Below are 19,202 nucleotides of genomic sequence, written 5' to 3' on the forward strand. Positions count from 1 at the left end.
GAAAGAGTGGTTAAACATTGGAACAGGCTGCCCAGGGAAGTGGTTGAGTCACCATCCCTGGAAGTATTTACAAGATGTGTAGATGTGGCGCTTAGGGACATGGTTTAGTGGGCATGGTGGTGTTGGGTTGACGGTTGGACTCGATGATCTTAGAGGTCTTTTCCAACCTTAATGATTCTATGATTCTATTTCATTCTGATACTGTTTTTACCATTCTATTAGGTACTGTCTCAACATTTGCACCTCTAATTTTAACAGTACACCCAATCTGAAATCCAGCAAATAGTTTGGTGTACTGTAAGCAGTACCTTTTATAAAAAGTTGTGTGTCTCGAATAGAGAAAAACTAGACTAAATGGGGAAACTTTCATGGTGCCTATTCTGCTGTTTTCTCTTCAGCAAATCCTCTCGTGCCTGTATCCAAAGCTGTTTTTCTTTTGTTCCTAGATTCTTGCAAGTTCTTGAAATTACCATCAGAGCAAAGTGTAGAACAGTATTCGAGGTTATATCTGTTCAACACTGATAATTACTGATAATGGTAGTGAAAAAGCAGATACATTCATTTGAAAATGAGGGAATTGGTGAATTCCCTAGCCAAGCAGTTAGAAGAAGAGAGATCCAGTGGCTTGGAGTTGGAAACTGTGTACCAGTAAATCTTGTTAAAATCATTCTGTGTTTACTGATCAACTCTGTAGTGATATGACTGAATGGCACGTTTGCTCAAACTGGTTTAAACTTAAGTATTTTTTTTTTTTTGTATTGCAGCCATCAGTGAAGTGGCTGGTATTTGAAAACCAAAGCTTGGTCTTTTATGCTTGAGATCAGAGATAGACACAGACTTTGCTCTTGACTTTTTAAGAGCTTAAAATTTTGCTTTTGGATTGCTTTCTTTATGTCCTCTGAAAAAGCTTCAGGTATTGTAATGTATTGGAGTAGGAAGTGGAAAACAGCTGGCTACTTTGAAATAGTGATTTTGATCTGCTTAAGTCAATTGTTCTTGCAGCGGACCTGACCGATAGGTACATGTTAGTTGCCTTATTTACGGAGGGTAGACAGTGCATGAGGCTATTTCAACTGTAAAGCTTTGTGCTATGTAAGAGGTCTGGTAATGCCACAAATGAAGTGTATGTTGAGAAATGTGCACTACCTGATTGCAGTGAATAACTTGGCAATGTGTAATTTATAGGTATGTGGTGTTTTCAATCTGATTTTTAAAAGGTGGAGATCAGTAAATTGCTTTTTAATGTGTAACAGGCTACTGAAAACTTTCTTTCCTTAACCAAGTACCCAGGTCTTGATTTAAATTCTAGTGGACTTTGATTTTAAATTGGAAAGACCTGAGTGCTGTTTTCTTGGCACACTTGTAGGGCATAGGGCACAATGCAAACAACAAGTTAATAGCTAAAGGTACCCCTTCGTGCAAAGGGAGAAGCTAGAGGAGTAAGAGCCCTAAATTTGGTGGTGTTGACGAGGTGCTAATTATTTTCTGGTCTGTCTGTGGAGTATGGCAGAAGAAATTTGGTTACCTCTGCTTTTGTAAGTGACCTGGTCTTGCATCTTGTGACTCGATGAAAAGTAATGAAGACTGGTTTCACAGCACACACATGGATCTGCTTTCCCACTCCTACAGATTTTTTTCTGGGGAATATAAGAATGGTAGCTGTACCACAACTCCTGTAGAAATACGAATCGGCCCTGGTTCTAAAGGATTCAGTAGAAGCTTACATTGAAATAAAGTACCTCCTTAAGCTTCAGTTCTTCAGGGTGCAAAAAGTTTTTTGAAACTTTTGATAACGGTGACCTAAGTGTGAAGTATTTTAGTCTTCCATATCTTACCAAAAGAGAAAGTGTAAAGAGAGGTATTTTAAGCCTGAGAGGAGACACAATAAAGCTTTGGCAATAGAATGTTTTTGTTATTTCCAGGAGGCGCTCCTGAATTCCTTAGTGCTTCAAATGCCGCATAACAAATGCAGACATTAAAGCTTCAGAAAAGTGAGGATGTTGATGTAAACAGCAGTGGTAACTCTTGCAAAAATCTGATGTCTATTGCAAGTTCTCTCTTGTATATGTGGGGACAGGGTGTCTCCTGGCTGGCAGAAATTGGATGTGTAATTTCAGGAATGTAAAGCAAATATTTTAATCCTGATTGTCTGTGCCAATGTTCAGCTTGAGTGTTTGGATCTTGTAGCGTTGTATGTGACTGTTGCCATCCCACATCCCATATTGGTAATAAAAACTAGGAAGGCAATAAGTAAGACTTTTTGTGAAGTTCATTGTTATGTTCTGTCACTACCAAACTCTGGTGCGGGTGGATTTTAATGCTGCTTTGAGCTAAATAAAGTATTTATAATCATATGAATATTAACATGTGTATTGAATATTCCACTTAATTTCACTTAGAAGAAATGCTTGTGAATGTCAAATGTAAACATATGTGTTGATAGGGCCCAAATTTCTATTTCAAGATCAGATGGTACCTGAAACAGGCTAAAGGGTGTATTAATCTTGAAAATCTCGCGGCGTGAATTTGACACATCTAGAGAAGCTGGATTTAGAAAACATTCCAACTTCTGTCCTTAATCTTAGAGCAACATCAGCAGCATTATCTGATGGATGTATGCAGTTTCTTATCAGTCAAGCTACTGTAATAAAATAATACTCTTTGTAAAGTACAGTATCTATCAAACTATTATTAAAAGCCCTCTGTAGGCCAGCAGCACAATGGGAAACAGCACTGCATGTGAGACTTGTTTCCAGCACCTTTTTGAAAGATACTGAGGGGCTGTTTCTTGGCAAGATAAGATTTATGCACTTTTTTCAGATGCTCTCGCACAGAATGATGCTGATTCAAAAAAAACAAGGTATTGGCTTTCATACTTAGAATAATAAATTTCTGGTACAGTGAAATATAACATGTATCTTTAAATTGTATCTTTTTAACTTCCAAATGACAGGATTTCCTTTTTTAAGTACTTAGGTTTCAAAACTACCATGAAGCACTCGGAGTAAATTTGATTCTACCGCTTCTGTGAGAAATTACCTGGTTTAGGTTCAGTCTTATTTACATGAAACATCAGTGGGTGGCTGGGGAGTTCTCTGTCCGCAGCCACTAAGAAAGTAAGCATTCCTGATCAGAAGACAGCCAGAGAATAGGAAGTGCCACTCTTTAGGTCAGATAGTAGTACTGGCAGACAAACTGAAGGAGTAAGGGAGCTCCTTGTGGAGGTTCCCAGTTAGAGCGTAGTGGTTATGTGGGCTGTTAAGGATATCGGACTGTGTCCATGAAGAAGTTTGTTTCTGTGGTTAACAATGGTTGAGGAGCGTGGTAGCATATATGGAGTACTGTGAGAAGTAGTGTGTCTCTAAACCCACTACTTTTGCTATCAGAAACCTGCATGTATACAATTCCACCTCCACCCCCGCCAATAAATTAGGTTAAACCATGTAAAGGTCTCTTTTCATCTGTAAAAGGGTAGGTCTGCGTATGGGCAGTTGCCATGGCTCAGTTACGTGCTATACCTGGCTGTTCTGCATTACGTTAATTGCGTATATGACAGACCATTGCAAGCTGCACAAGTTTGACACAGACTTTATCAACCAAGTTAGGGTAAAATACATAAAGATGGCAAAAGGGGTTTTATCAGCATTTAAGCGTTATCTGATATTATCCTTTCATATTAGCTGTTCTGTCTCCATGCTGATGTTATCGATAACAACTGCAAACTTGGTTTGATTATTACAATTGGTAGTATAGAAAACTCAGCTCTTGAAACATGCTTTCTCATTTTGCTGAAATTAATCCTGGGAAAAAACAAGACTTAAAGACAATCAGTATGAGCAGTAGGAATTTGATGTGCACGCTTTTTAAATCTCTAAAGAGTGCTATCAAAAAGGGCATGCTTTGCGTATTGAGTAGTGGCCTAAGGCAAATGTAATTTCTAGAAGTTCTGAGGTGTGGGAAATAAATAGAAAATGTTACATTGAAGGATACTGCTTCAGAGGACAGCCTGGCTTCAATAATTCAGATAGCTGCCATGGAAATGGATTTATTTCATATGTAAATAGAATAAATCACAAGCGGTGAGGGGTTTGGATATGAATTTCTCATATCTGTGGAGATTTGTTTTTGTTTTAATAATATGAGGAGGAACGTAGGGATTGATAAAAAAATGACTTGATTGTCTTATTCGGTAGACCTGATTAAGAAAAACTGTAGGTTTTTCCCCTTTGTGATTGATGTGTTTGTATTTTCTCTGTACAGTAAATCAATTTGAATGTCCATAAGTGTAAGAATATTAAAATATTTAACCTGTCTTCCCCCTTCAGCTATGCTCCTTGGTGTCCAGCTTGTCAACAGATTGAATTGACATGGGAGAGTTTTGCAAAGGAAAGCGAACATCTAGATATCACTGTGGGAAAGGTGGATGTCACTCAAGAACCAGGTATAGTATGAAATAGACTGTTTTAATAAAAGGTATCATTCAATATAAGTACCACTTAGTGTCTGGGAGTGTGCTTTGTTTTACTGGAGTACCTGGGATACCAGCCAAGTTAGAAAAGAGATTTCTAAGTCAAAATAACGTTATCCACATTTTGTTTCTCCATATAGTTCATGCCTGTGAGCCCAAGTTTTTAAACTCGATTTGAAGGATTAAAAAACAGGAGGAGTCATCTGGCTTAATACTGTATTAAAAGGGGCTTATTCTCTATTTTAATCTACTTCACTGAAAGCTGTTGCCTGTCTCATTGCTCTCTCCTCCAAACTGTCTGCAGAAGAATCCAGTTCTGTAGCCTCCAGTTACTGAGAGTTTCAGGGTGTGGTAGCGTTACCACAGTGTGAGCCTGCTTTAATAAGTTCTTAACTGTTTCCATGATGGTGCTGGCTTATTGTCTTGTTTAATTGTAGTAGTGCTTTAAAGTACAGAGGTTACTGTTGTTTTCTGCCGGTAATGCACATATGCAAATGTGTTTACAAAAAGGATTTCCTAACTGCCCACAGAAGCATGAATACAGTCTTATTTATTCCTTTAGTGAGTCCCTTCAAAGTTTTGAATGTGTGTTTGTGTGAGCAGTACCACTGTTGTTTAAACCTCTGCACCTCTTGGGAATGCTTCGTGCTTGTTTTGGCTTTGACGGGATAAAAGATTTTAGCAGCAGTATCAAAAGACTGACAGAGTTAGGCAGAGATGTTACTAGAATAAAAAGGCTAAGCTTTACTGATTTTTTTTTTTTTTTGCCTTATAAAGTATGTGGAAAATGTGTCCATTTTATTAGTTGAAAACATGCTGAACAAGTTAGCTTTATCAAATTAACAGCAGGGAAGTTACTTAAACTCTGGTCTTGGATACAGCAATTTAAGTTCACAAGAAAATGCCAGCTGTTCTAGACCTTGTGTAGGTTAATGTTTTGTTAAAAGTTTAGAAGTATACAAAAACTCTTATGCTAAAAAGCTGCCAATGTGAGGCTCTCCTTTAGTGCATGTACTAATCATTAACAGTTTATTAAATAGATGAACTTTAATATTAATTTTTTTTTCATAGATGCAAACTTAAAGCCAACTTCTTCACATAAACAAAGTAATGGTTACTCTGGAGTAAAGCCTGCAAATGGGGATCCGTTATAATCCTGTCCTGTTGTTTTCTCCCAGTTAGGCAGGGATTCTTTTGGTTATGCAGTGTTCAAATAAAAGGATTTCAATCTTGATTGTGGCACGTGGATTTGACTGTAACTTAAAAACGCACTTTCAGAAGCGAGGCTGTAAAAATAAAATACTTGAGATCTCAAAGGAATTATTCTTCCTGGTAAAAAACTTGAATGGCAGTGTTGGGACCTGAAGGGGTCGGGTACTCGATACTTTCTTTCGGTCTAAATTTTTCTGACTGCTGAGTGGTGCCAGATTTGTAAGACATTAGATGTGACTTTTAACCAGAAGTTCCTGAAATATTTGAATTTCTAATGTTGCCGAGAGTCTTGACCTCTGAGGATGTTTAACTTCTGCAAGTCAAAGGGCTGACCCAAAATGATGAATTTGTACCAAAGCATGCGTAATATACCTACCATATCAGTTCAGCACAAAGCATGAAAACTGTAGCCACTTCTAAAACTAATGAATACTCAAACTGGAAAACAAAGATTTATTACGTATTTGACCTTTGGTGCTGATGAAATTTTGAAGGTGTATGAGCTCCTTTGGAAGCTTTCCAAAGTTATTGAGGTATTTTTACCGCTTATGCTTCAGCCTTTCGGTTGGTGTGCTTAAGTGCTCTATCTCCGGTTCTTGCTTGCACAATGGTACCTTAATTAGCTTTGGTTATGTAATCCCTTCATCAAACTGAAAGTAGTCAAAATGCATTAGATTAGGGGAAAACTACTAGATGACTGCGGAGTTGCGTAAAATTGCACTTCCAAAACCTGCAGGAGAAAGTAGCCGTTCATGGTGCTTAACTACAGCAGATGCGCAAAGAATAAATCCACCAGAGCCTTAATGGATTTACAGCATATTTCAGTCACGTGAGGTACTAGTCTTAAAGTGCTTATTCTTTCCTGGTGTTTTCTATTGAAACATTCAGTATTTCAAGAGCAAGTAATGGAGATGCTTCTGGATCTCAAAGTTCTGTGTATTTGTGGTGCCTTTCTTAAGCCCCTAATCACAACATTTACCTGTGATTTAAAGCAAGACTTCTTGGATCTTCTGTAATCTTCTTGGAGTAGTTGTTTAATGAAAGCAGCTGTATTTTTAGATGGCATCTATATTCTCTATGTGTTTTCGGGGGGGGTGGGTGGGTGCAAATACTGAAGTCTTTTTCCTATTCTTGATTAGCTGTTGACTTCATAATGGATGTATGTCAGTTTTTGATTTGCAAACAAGGACAGATGCTAAACTGTATTTCAAGTTAAACTCTTAGCCAGTTCAAGTTTGTATTAAACATGCACCAAAACAATTTACTGTCTGTTCAGCCAGCTCTTTGTAGCCGGCTCACATCTGGTTTTACTGTTCTAAGGGGGTGCCTTAGATAAGCAACAAACCTCCAGCTAATGTTTTGGGAATGCTTAGATGCATTTTGGCAACAGATTTTATATTCTATAGATTTCATTGTTCATTCTGAGACCATTGGTACTTGCTCTAGGAGAGGCTACTGGTAAGAGAGATTTAAGCTAGCTATTTTGTTTTCTGTTTGCCTGACTAGCATTTGTAAGAACTTCAGAGGGTCTTTTAGTGTTCCCATGATTTTCTCTGCTCTTAAGCTTATTATGATCTTTATGGCTCTCCACCTAGTTTTTATTTTGCAGCTGTGCTTTCTGCTTGATTAATTCTACTGTTACACTTGTGTTTTTGTTTACTTCCTATCTCCCTGTGCTGGCACAGCTTTTAGCTGTTCTTTATAAAGTTTTCCACCACCCTGCCTCTCATAGCAATAAAGGCAGAAAGCTGAAAAATTGAAATTAAGAAGACTTCCTTTTTGGAACTCTGAAGATGCTTGCACTTGGTTTGATGTAAACATCTTCCCAAAACCACCCCCAAAAAACCCCAAAAAACAAAAAATCCCACAACCCTTTTTTGCCTATTCCATAGGGGAATTCAGACTAGGAAAAACATTCCTACTGAAACTTTTAAAAATACCTGGTTTAGTTCAGTATGGCTCATCTTTGTCTCTGAAGGCAGAAACTCTGTTGCTACAGTACTTTTCCATGGCTAACATCCTGGTGCCAAAAGATGTTGTTTTATTGAAAGCCGAGTAAGGACTTAGTTTCCCAAAAGATTTTCGCAGAACTTTAAAAGGAAAAGTTAAATAACTGATTTGTACTCTTTATCGTGGTACATTATATGACTGGCAATTACTAGCTAGAGGAATGTAGCCCTTACTAATGGAGTTAGACTGTGTATCTAAGGGTTGGTGATCTCTGAAGTCTGCTGTATTCCCCCCCCCAAAAAATAGACTGCATTAGTAGCACGTTTTTAATCTTTGCAGTCTTTAAGTTGGATGTGTTGAATAGTAAATAATATTACTAAGCACTAAGGTGAGTTCTTCCTCTGACTTGCAGGTTTTTGTAATTGTCAGGAGGTGGTAGTGTCAAGTAGCCCTGACTTCCTCAGATTTGGAAGCAGAGGGAAGAGAGTGATGTCTTCACCTGACAGCTTAGCGAGTTGAGTCGCACAGACAACATGCTTATGAGATGTTTGGGAGCTTTATGCTTCACAGCTGACTCTTTTGCAATTAAGCCATACACTGGGAGATCTTCAATGGTGTACCTTACGCAGCAGTGGAGCTGGAAGCCCTTGCACCTATTACTCTGTAGCAGTACTGAGTGGAAGGCCAGAGAACTTCAAACACCTTCTCCCCCACAAGCTGCTTTTTTGACGATTTGGATAATTTCTCTGTCCTATGAATTGCATTATGTTGTCACTGTCTGGGGTGATACTTCTAAAAAGATTACTATGTATTTGCCAGTCAGTGAAATGCCCGCTTTCAGGGTGGGGATCAATTCCAGTCAGCCTCTTGAAGCCCTACTTCAAACTTTCTTTGTCATTTCTTCTGTCTTATGCTCAAAATGCTGACATGACCCACCCTTTTAGATGATGTTAAAAATTCTCATGGCTTAAACTTGCAATATTTTACAGAACAGAATGCTGAGACATCCCAAGCTTTATTATCAATCTGGTGGCATACCATTTCTATTTACCTGGAGAGGAAAGATGTATGGGAAGGAAGGATAAGAACCTAGAAAAATCCAAAACGTTGTCTTGCTACAGTCATGTTTGAGAGAGATGGAGCCTTCCTACAGGATATAAGAACAGACTGGTTGTGCGGTGTACGCAGATTATTTGGAAGAAGCAAAGAAGCAAATACAAAAATGAATTTATTTAATGACTTGAAGTACCTAAGATCTGAAATGTGTGGCTCTAAATCATTTAAAATCAGCTAAAATATGAATTAAAATCAGGGGCCAGAGTTTGTTAGACATTGTTGTCATTGCTATTGTTGTTAGTGGCCCAACTTTCTAGATGAAACAAAGCTCGTCTGGATGAGACTATGCACAGACACAAGCACACAGCATCCTGGAATATGGGTGCGTTTGTGTGACTCTTCTTTCTCTTGGTTGGAGGGGCACACTGCTGGTCTGGTCAAAAACTTCAGCTGTGTGCAAGTATTGATTAGCGAAATCCATGTAGAAAAGTTACCTTGTAGTGAACATTCTTCAAGGTAAGCATTTTTCCTTAATTTGTCAGCAGTATTTAGTATCTATTGCTGTTTGTAGCATTTCTGAAGACAAACTGTAAACCTGTATTTACAAAACAGTGGTAAAAGCTATGCAGTCTGCTGCTTTCTAGTCTACAAATACAGATCTGTAGGTATTTATAGATAAGTCAGAATGCTGGGAAATTTCAGTTTTACTGAACTGTTTGTGTGTTTTTTCTTCCCTTTCTAGGCTTGAGTGGTCGTTTCTTTGTCACAACACTTCCTACAATTTACCAGTAAGTGTGTCACACTAGAAACAGTTGTCTGTTTGAGTATGTATTCTTTTTTCCTGTCCTGTTTGAACAGCGGCATGGAAGATGCAATGAACAACTGGCTTATTTCATTTTTGTCAATCTCTAAAACGTTACTTAGGAGCTCAATGCACTTAATGAACATAAAGTATGTATTTCTAACTTATGGTGGAAAGTTCTCCTACAAACGGTTTCGTATCTAGATAAAAGTGATGCTTTTTCAGTGTGGAAACAACTTTTAATAGCATTTGTAAAAATTGGTGCAAGTTTGCAGTATTGGCTTCTAGAAACCTGACCGTATGTGAGCAGACACGCTTGACCTTATGTAAGTGTCACTAAAATTTCTCATTTGAATAACTGACTGCATAGGTCGCATGTAAAACAGTACAGAATTTTCCAGTGTTTGTTGTACCGCTTCTCTTACTGCTGGAATTCTTCATCTGTTGACTCAGTACCAGTATGTAACTGTTGACTCCTACTTGTCACTTGTTTTAAACTGTAACTCTGAAATGCAGGTAAAAATGAAGGAATACTGACTTTTGATTTCAGTTCAGGTTATTGTTTAGAGCTTTGATTGTATTGATAAATTCCTCATCTGAGGCTTTTCTTTAGTTTAAGTGATGTTACAAAGTTCCCCTGTTATCAATACTGTTAAAAACAGATCAGGAAAGATGTTTGTTGTATCTCTTCTGCAGTAAGAAGATGTCATCCTTTAAATATTGAACCCTTTATTAAGTCATGGTATTGAGTCATGCATATATACATATACACACACATATATATGCACACTTTTAATTCTGAGTTGTGTCTAAAGAATGATTTGGTTGTTAACCTCGTGTGCTTTGTGTTTGCTGTAGTGTGAGTGAATTTAAGAAAAACAGAATTTTTAATAAATGGCAAAACTCATGCTGTTTAAAAACTGAGACCTTCCATCATGGATTACATGATGCTTAGGTGTTCAACTTTCTGAGCAAGTCAAATATATAATGTACGTGGGTGTTTTTGTTTTTTTACCATAGATACAGTTTAAGGGATATCTGTGTTAATGCATATTTTTGGTTTTTAGTGCAAATGATGGAGTATTTCGCAGATACCGAGGCTCACGGACGTTGGAAGATCTTCAAGGTTATGTTTTAGAGAGAAAATGGGAAGCTGTGGAGCCTGTAGCAGGATGGAAGTCTCCATCTTCTATAATGTAACATTTTGTTTTTATTAACAGCAAACATGCTTTATAGCTCATTATTCATTCAGGGTACTATGTTGACAGCTTAGAGACAAAAGGCCTTTATTCCCTAGACACGTAGGCTTTGCAGAAGCAATCTGTATTGACAGCCTGCTTTCCAGTTTCTCACCTTTAAAAGCGGTTTATTTTCTGCGCTCACTTTTGTTCGTGCCTACTAAGGCTTGTTTATATCATCTTTGAAAATACATAAAGGGAAAAAAAGTACAGCCACTGAGCATTATGTAGGTGTCAGTTTGAATATCTGCCGAATACTGGAATCAAATACATGGTTATGTAGATTTTTACTTCACGACTTTTGGCTGCTTGGGGCAGGCAGCCTTTAGCTTTAAGGATTTCTTGTTTATTTGTTTACAAGGAAGTCTTGTGTCCTCCCTTGGAATAGGAAACAGTGTGGTGCTTATACAGTATATCAGAATTTGTTTTCAGAGCATTGGATTCGCTTTGAAATAGCGTAGAATGCTTGCATGATGTAAAAGGTGAAGGAGAGATGTGAATGCCCTGCATTTCATTCTGGCTAAAGCTATTTGTAAATCCATGTCAAAGATCCAGTGGGTGTCCTTATTTTTCATATGAGGATGAGGAAGAGCTCTAGGATATTTAGTAATGGGGAGGGGTGCTGCAGGGCTGCATGCTGCTGTGAGTTGGGGAAACGGCTGGTTACGGCCGCACAGGGTTAACCTGTGGAATCGGTATTTCTTGATTATGCTCAGATGTCATCTTTCAAGTCACTGTTTCAATGCTTTGCATTGAGCTGGCTTAAATGGACATAATACTGAGAAAATATATTTATTTGCAGTAACCTCCTCCTGACAATTACTAGGGGCTGAATGGCATTGAAAGTCCATAGATAGAATCTTTTTCTGGTTTCTGGGCAGTTTGCTGTGTACCTCAACTCCTATCTGTCTTAGAACCTGTTCCTTCCTTTTCTTTGTTTTCTAGGATGCATGGCATGGCAGGACTATTTCACCTCTCTGGATGGATCAGGGTAAGTAACTATGTGGTAGTGTTTTCCATAGCTCCTCTCCATGCTTAGAATAATATTCTGTTTAGCAGTCAAAACCTAACTGAATATTTTTATTATCCTTTTACGAGAGTTAAATTTTCCCGACATTTACTGTACATTGGTTGTATAGTATCTTTGCACTATAAATTTTGTAGTACTAATAAACTATGCCAAAAATGGCAGTTTGATTGTAAAGATTATCATCAATACTGAAAATACTTCCTGTTCTTATTATCTTGGTGTAGTTAAAATGTTCTATCAAAGTGTGCTAACATGATAGAGTAATTTTGTGAGAGCTGCTGCAAAAATGGCTGTAAACATCAGGAAGACGTTTAGTATCTACCAGGTTCTCTCATTTAACACTACTCCTAAGGATTCTATGCAGGTTCATTTTAAGAGTTGTATATTATCCTCTTCTGCAGTTCATTTTGCATCTAGTGTATTGTACTGGAGAAGAGAGGGTGACGGTTTTATTCTTTAGTAAGAATTTCTGCATCTGAATTTCAAACTGTCAAGCCATTCGCACAGGAACACAACAAATTAGGACAGTAGAGTAATTAACAGAAGTAAAGGAGAAATGCTTAGCGTACACTGAAGTATGCTTTGAGCTTAAAAGTATTTCAAGACGCTTCCATTTGGGAGCTATCAAAGTTTTTCCTGTAGCGTGCAGATGCTTAGAATTTTCAGACCTTTCCAATTTTGGTCAGGAAACATACTCTTTCTTAAAATCTTCAAGTGTAGCCAAGATTGAGAGACTGTATTTGATTATAGCAAAAGGTCTTAATATTGTAACATGTGCTACAAAAAATAAACGTAGTAGTTTGAACAGAGTTCGTATCACTTCCAGTTAGCATCTAACTAATGCAGAATCAAACGAAACTTTCAGGTATTAGGTTTCCTGTGCAAGCTATCTTTGATTCTTTCTTTCACTGGATAGTATTAAATTTTTATAGCCGCCTGGCATTTCTCTTCCATGGTTGCTGTGTAATGATGTTGCCTCTGTCTAGTTTCCTTCCTGAAAGATTAAATGCCCTGGGAAGAAACCTTCTCTAATTTGCTTTCTGCTTTGATGAATATTTCAGCTGTACATTTCCTCACTCTTCTTGCTGTGCTGTCCTTGCATATGCTTTAATAAATGTTGGAAGCTGTTCTGACATTATTTAAAAAAAAAAAAAAAAAAACACAAAAAAAACCCCTTGGAATTTCAATATTTAAACTTTTGTAAATGTTGGTTGTGGTTTGTTTTCTAATGGGTATACTCTTGGAAGAGATCTAATGTGGTAATTTACTTCCTACCAGACTCTGTGATGCTTGGTTCAGTCAATTGAATTTGTAGGTTTGAATAACAGACTCCAGTGTCAAAGAAATCCTAATATTGTATTTGGAATATTCTCTTTAAATCTGTAAGTGAAATCGCTTACTCGGTATCTGTTTAGAATGGGTGGCTCCTTTTAAGAACTAAAGAGCTTGAGTAAGAACTAAATGGCTCAATTTTAGTTAATGAACGGATTCCCAAATTTAGGTATATATTTGGATCTTGTGCAACTTTAAGCGTCTACCGCTCTGCTTCCCAGATGTAATTATGGGGATGAAGCTCCGTATAGGGTTACATTTTTTTTTTTTACTTGGTGATGTGCTTGTGAAGTGGGTATAAAAGGACACTTGCTCTTAACCTGACTTGGTTGTTTTTTTTTGGTTCTGAAATGTTTAATTTATAAGTTACCTTTTCTTCAGTACTCAGCTTTGTCAACCTCTGTTGGTGCTGTGACTGTCATTATTGGGGATGCTTACTGTATGGGCTCCTTCCTACAACAGAGGCCATAAGAACAGATGTACCGGTTCATGCCATGGGTTCATCTGGCCCAATAGTCTGTCTCCAACGGTTGCTACCTTCTTACAGAATATAAGGATCAAGAATGTTGTGATACAGTCCTGTACGCTCTGAGCCTTCCTCATACATTTATCCACAGTAAGATTACACGTGGCATCTCTAATGCCGACTAACTTAGGAAGAAGGAATTATACATCCTTTGCTTAAAAAGCCTTTTGATGTGAACAACTTGGTAAAGAAAAACAAGATTTAATGGTATCAAAAGAATTACAGTATGACTTTTAAGGATGACTAGGACTTGAGAGGGAAAGCTTTAGTATAAATAGTGTTAAATGAAAGGTCTTAATTAGATATCAATTTTATGTAATGGTGATGGCAGTATAAATCGTAAGTGGTGTTAGGTATGAAGTTATTAAGTATCATCTTCTCATTTCCAGCAAATTCATAGCTACCTCACTGGCACTCTTGGAATTCATGTTTGGATTTCTTATGCACTCTTCATCTTAGCTACCTTATTGATTGGCCTGTTCCTGGGTTTGGTAAGAAAGCATATTACTTTCTTTTTCTCAGTTACCTAGAACTTTTGCTTTGCATTAACTTGTGAAAAAAAGAATAAACTTCACTGATGAGATATACTGAAGTACCTTATTTTAATGACGTATCTCTTCTCCCTGGTATCCAGTGGTAGGACGCATGGGAATGGTTCAGAGCTGCGCCAGGGGAGGTTTAGACTGGACATTAGGAAGTCTTTCTTTACCGAGAGGGTGGTCAAACACTGGAACAGGCTTCCTAGAGAGGTGGTCGATGCCCCAAGCCTGTCGGTGTTTAAGAGGCGTTTGGACAGTGCCCTTAACAACATGCTTTAACTTGGTCAGCCCTGAATTGGTCAGGCAGTTGGACTACATGATCGTTGTAGGTCCCTTCCAACTGAAATAGCCTGTTCTATTCTCATCTGTTAAAAGTCTTAAGTATTCAGTACTGCAGAGCCACTCTCTAGTGTTGCTACCTACTTCTGGTAAAGGTTAAGACTGGTTCACTCAAATAAGTTAACCTTTTTATGAAATTCATGCTTCAATTCAGACTTGTTTAGTTTATCCACTAAACAAGTGATTTTTATATTGGCCTTTTGTATCTAAGACTTTTGTACTTCAGGCTTGGATGTGCGTGGTCAGAATTGTGTAAAGACTCCAACTTTCTAAAAACACAGGCTTTGTGGAGAGATTTTTTTTATTAGCTGGAGTGGGATTGTATTTGTGGGAGTTAGCAATGTATGTATGCTGCTGCACTGTTACTCAAAATGAAAGGATGAAAATATTTTTTGAAAGGCTTTGAAGATTTGGGGGTTTAATTGATTTATTCTATTCCAAGGCATAGCTTGTGGTTACAGCTTAGTTTTAATAAAATCTGACTTCACTTCTTTCTCCCCCACAGTCTTTTGGTTTGAATTCTCATTAGTAATTGAAAAATCTGACCTCTCTTGTTACTAACCAGAACTGGTGCATTCATACATCAATCTCCAAAACATCAGAAAGGTTATTCAAACAAACCTTTTAGCTATATATGCGAATGTTAAGGACCATATCCTGAGCCCTATGTTGTTTCATCAGTGGAAGCAGTTCAAAGTTGCTTTACCTGTGGAGCTGGGATTACTTCCTCTCGGAATATTTGAATGATGTGGCTCTATGACCTCTCCGATATCAAATGAGAAACTGAGCTGGAAAAGGAGATATAGATGGGAATAGAAGTTCTTTCAGACTAGTTGCTTGGTCCACTAGCGTGTTCTGCAACTGCAAAGACAGTTTAAAACAGTTATGCTGATAACTGGTTTAACTAGCTGCTAAATCGCTATTCCATCTAGGAAGTGGATCGCTGTTCCGTGTTTGAAAGGAGGTTGTAGCGAGGTGGGTGTTGGGTCTCTTCTCCCAAGTAACAAGCGATAGGACGAGAGGAAATGGCCTCAAGTTGCGCCGGGGGAGGTTTAGATTGGACACGAGGAAACATTTCTTTACTGAAAGAGTGGTTAAACATTGGAACAGGCTGCCCAGGGAAGTGGTTGAGTCACCGTCCCTGGAGGTATTTACAAGACAGGTAGATGCGGCACTTAGGGACACGGTTTAGTGGGCATGGTGGTGTTGGGTTGACGGTTGGACTCGATGATCTTAGAGGTTTTTTCCAACCTTAATGATTCTATGATTCTAAGTGTAAAGGTTGTTTCTGGCACTTGGATCTCTGCCCTTCAGCCCAAATGTTAGTGTTAGTGAAATAAAGAGAAATTGCATGAGTATGTTTCTCAGTAGTACAGGGAAGTGATTTCAAAGCAGTGTGTGTGTGTATTTAGGCAAAACCACATTTTTATACATAATATGTGTATAGAATTGGTATATATGAGCAAATGTCTTTCATTATACAATTTAAACAGCTGCATTTTTCTAGACGGTAGATTTTCATCACCAAATGAGTGCAAATCAAGTTAGCGTAACTAGGAGCAAATGAATATGATGATTTTTAAAAAAACCTTTCCTTCTTCCTCCTTGGCTAAAAAAAGCCAAACCTGAAAAAGCTGAAAAAATATAAAGTTACTCTCAGCTTTTTCTAAAAAGCTTTTCAATGATTGAAATGTATTTCTTTAACATGGTATCATAGGTCTCTCTTCTTTCCTTTGCATTATTCTTAGCACATGACAATGACACACAAATATCTTCCTTGCGTTTTGATTGTATGTTTTCTACACTAGGCTGCTTTAAATAAGAACAACAAAAAAAGCCCTAGAAGACAAGATCAAGCACAAAAGGTGGAAGTACACATCGTGTATTGGGGATTCAGGGGTAGGACTTGAATAACATCCCAAAACATAGAAAATCTTGACCAAGGTGGTTTCATAAGTTTTAAACAAATAAAAATTCCTCAACTGTGTTCTGGGCCACTCTTCTTAAGATGCAAGCTGTTTCAGTACTGAATAAATTTAGGGAAGTAGGAGGCAGAAAATTTGGAGCAGAAAGCAGAGAATGTTGATTGGTGTACACTGAGAACACACGTCTTTTCAGTGTTTTTATTTAGCTCCTTAGGACAGCTCTTATCTCCGAGCAAGATAATATAATTTTCTAAATTTTATTGTGTGTCTGTCTAAAAAGGATGAGTAGGAAAATTAATAGTGCCGGGGCTGCTAATAAATGCCTTTTTTTCCTTTACACAGGTACTGGTTTTGATTTCAGACTGCCTTTGCCCATCCAAGTCAAGATACAGAGCTGAAACATCTGGTAAGAACTCTTAAGTGGGTGAGATCTTGTAGGTTTCAATGTACACTTGTAGGAGGGAGAACTTAGATGTGAACCAGTGTCAAGTAGTCCTTAGATGTCAAGAAGTTAGATGTGAACCAGTAATCTAGGTATTCATTTTAGTCACACTGACAAGGATTGATGTGTTGGGCTCTAAAATATCGATGTCAAAGCATCCACCTGGAGGATAGCAAAGCAGACCAAAAAAAAACCCACAACAGTAAGTTGTTCTAGCTTCCACAACTGTGAAGAGGCTAAATGCATTCAAAATGAGGAAGTCCTGAAGAAAGATGCTGGGGTTTGTGTATTTTATGCAAGTGCATATTCACTAGACCTGTTGCTTAAATATAAAAAGGAATTTGCTTTGGCAGGACACCTCCACATCCTAATATGCACTCTGTATATTGCATTAGGAGATGCAGTGTTCTGAACCCGTAAAATTCTCTACGTAATTTGTGGTTGGGGAAAGGAGGAGATAGAGGGAGTCAAATGAATCTAGAGACTGCAGGTGTGAGGACCGGGGAAGGTGTTGCATATCCTTCAAATAAAAAAAGAAAACACGTCTTTCTGATCCGTAGTGAGAGGGCTTCTGAATAGTATTCTGCTCCCTATGAACATGGGAGGCAAAAACTTGCATGCAAATTAAAGTCTCTTGTCAGCACCAGGTGTGTGTTAAGCTCCAGAACACCTTTTGGTACATTTGTGCTATTAAGTGGAGTCAAAACTTAGCTGTAATTAAAAAATTAGGTTTTAATTGTGTACAATTGTGTGTACTGGTTTGCTGTTGAACATGAAGATACACCTGTGACACTTGCCAGTCAGACTTTAGCCAAATCTAGAATTCATAAGTGTGCAAAATTACCACCTTCAAAACCTTAGATGTTCATGGCTATCAAAAGAAAAATGCACCTATGCATACTTGTGCGGTACGCTATCCAGTTGGCTGGTTGACTCAACAGCAGCTGTTACCTGACAGAGCTTACCAGTACCTTTACCTCTTCAAGGAGCCAAGGAAAACTGATCTGTCTTTAGTTTTAACTTGGTGTAACAAAATGAAAGCTAGCTATGCCTGATAAGCAAGAAAAACAAATGAAAATGGAGGAGAAATACTACTGAAGATTTATTTGAAATTATTGAAAAATAAGGAAAATACAGTCCTGTACAAGTTGTCAATAATAATGTTCACAAATATTTCAGAATACATACATGATGATGTAACTTTAAAAGACGTTGTTCTGAGATTCAGTCTAACTCCAGTATTTGAAACTCTTCTTTTGTTTAGAAGAAGCAATTACAAAGGATAATGTGGAGAATGCAGCATTAGAAGAACCGGAGGAGGCTGCAGAGCTTTCCGCAGATGATGCGGAAGAGACTGCAGATGTAAAAGACCTCTCAGATGGAGAAGATGCAGCAAATTCAAGTGCTGATGACTCAGAGGAGGATTTAGCACTTGGAAAAGAATCAGGGGAAGAAGAAATGGAAGACTTAAGTGAACAACCTTTAGCTGATTCAGAGACTGAAAGCTCAGTAAGACAGCGTAAAAGTCAGGTGGCAGATAATGGACTATAGTTGTTTCGGTGGTGTATTTTGTACACTGGGACCAAAGAAGTATCAGACCCTGCGTCTGAAGCTGAAGCTTACACTTGATTTGTCATTTGTGTTTACGCAAAACCTCTGCTCCGTCAGCAGGCTTCTCTTTTTTTTTTTAAGCTAATACTTGCTCATTGGGTTTGTTTTATAAGCACATATGCTGTATATTGTATAACTTTAGCCATGACAATCAAAATAAGTATATCTTATTTGTTTGAAGTCTTCTAAGAGAAAAGGGGTGTAACAGTCTCGGTTCACCAGCTATAAAATGGTCATCTGTACTTGTGTTCCTTTGTAAGTATTGACCTAAGCAAGATCAGGACTTTTAACTCTTTACAGTAGCTTGGCAGGGCTGTGACTTTTCTGTCTGAATGTTTATTGTTTCCAAATGCCACAGAAGCACCAGATAAGTGATACAGTAGTAAATGAAGGCACCTTACTAGTCTTCTATTAAAAATGTTGTGTATGATGTGCTTATTTTTACCAGTTTCAACTGAAGCACCTTTCTCTTTCATTCTTAATGTTTGTTTTGAAAGTTTATCATACAGTACGCCCCCAGATTTTTCAGTTTTTGGTAATTCGGAGGCATGCTGCACCCATCAAGCTTGTCAGCTGAGTTTTTTGACCCAAGGAGTTTGAGTAATTGCAAACCTCAGGCTGAGAAAGAGTGGCAGCTAAATGTTTAAAATATGTTTGAACTTTTAAAAGGTTTCAAGGAAATTATTTTGGTCAGGGGGGATTTTTGCCAAAGCATCACTTCTTTCCCCCTCC

At 37.9% G+C, this 19,202-nt stretch overlaps 1 protein-coding gene across 1 annotated transcript in view; it reads left to right on the plus strand.

Annotated features, from left to right (window-relative positions):
- Window positions 1-19,171, plus strand: part of TMX4 (thioredoxin-related transmembrane protein 4) — a 25,928-nt gene extending 6,757 nt beyond the window's left edge. Inside the window, exons 3-9 of the mRNA XM_009319627.1 lie at window positions 4,326-4,441; window positions 9,429-9,474; window positions 10,556-10,684; window positions 11,672-11,717; window positions 14,004-14,105; window positions 16,760-16,823; window positions 18,124-19,171. Of these exons, the coding sequence (XP_009317902.1) occupies window positions 4,326-4,441; window positions 9,429-9,474; window positions 10,556-10,684; window positions 11,672-11,717; window positions 14,004-14,105; window positions 16,760-16,823; window positions 18,124-18,410 (790 nt within the window). The 3' untranslated portion in view covers window positions 18,411-19,171. The remainder of the gene's footprint in view (window positions 1-4,325; window positions 4,442-9,428; window positions 9,475-10,555; window positions 10,685-11,671; window positions 11,718-14,003; window positions 14,106-16,759; window positions 16,824-18,123) is intronic.
- The last annotated feature ends 31 nt before the right edge of the window (window positions 19,172-19,202 follow it).

The sequence above is a fragment of the Pygoscelis adeliae genome, unplaced genomic scaffold (genome assembly GCF_000699105.1).
Source record: "Pygoscelis adeliae isolate BGI_AS28 unplaced genomic scaffold, ASM69910v1 Scaffold122, whole genome shotgun sequence".
In the NCBI taxonomy this organism is placed as follows: domain Eukaryota; kingdom Metazoa; phylum Chordata; class Aves; order Sphenisciformes; family Spheniscidae; genus Pygoscelis; species Pygoscelis adeliae.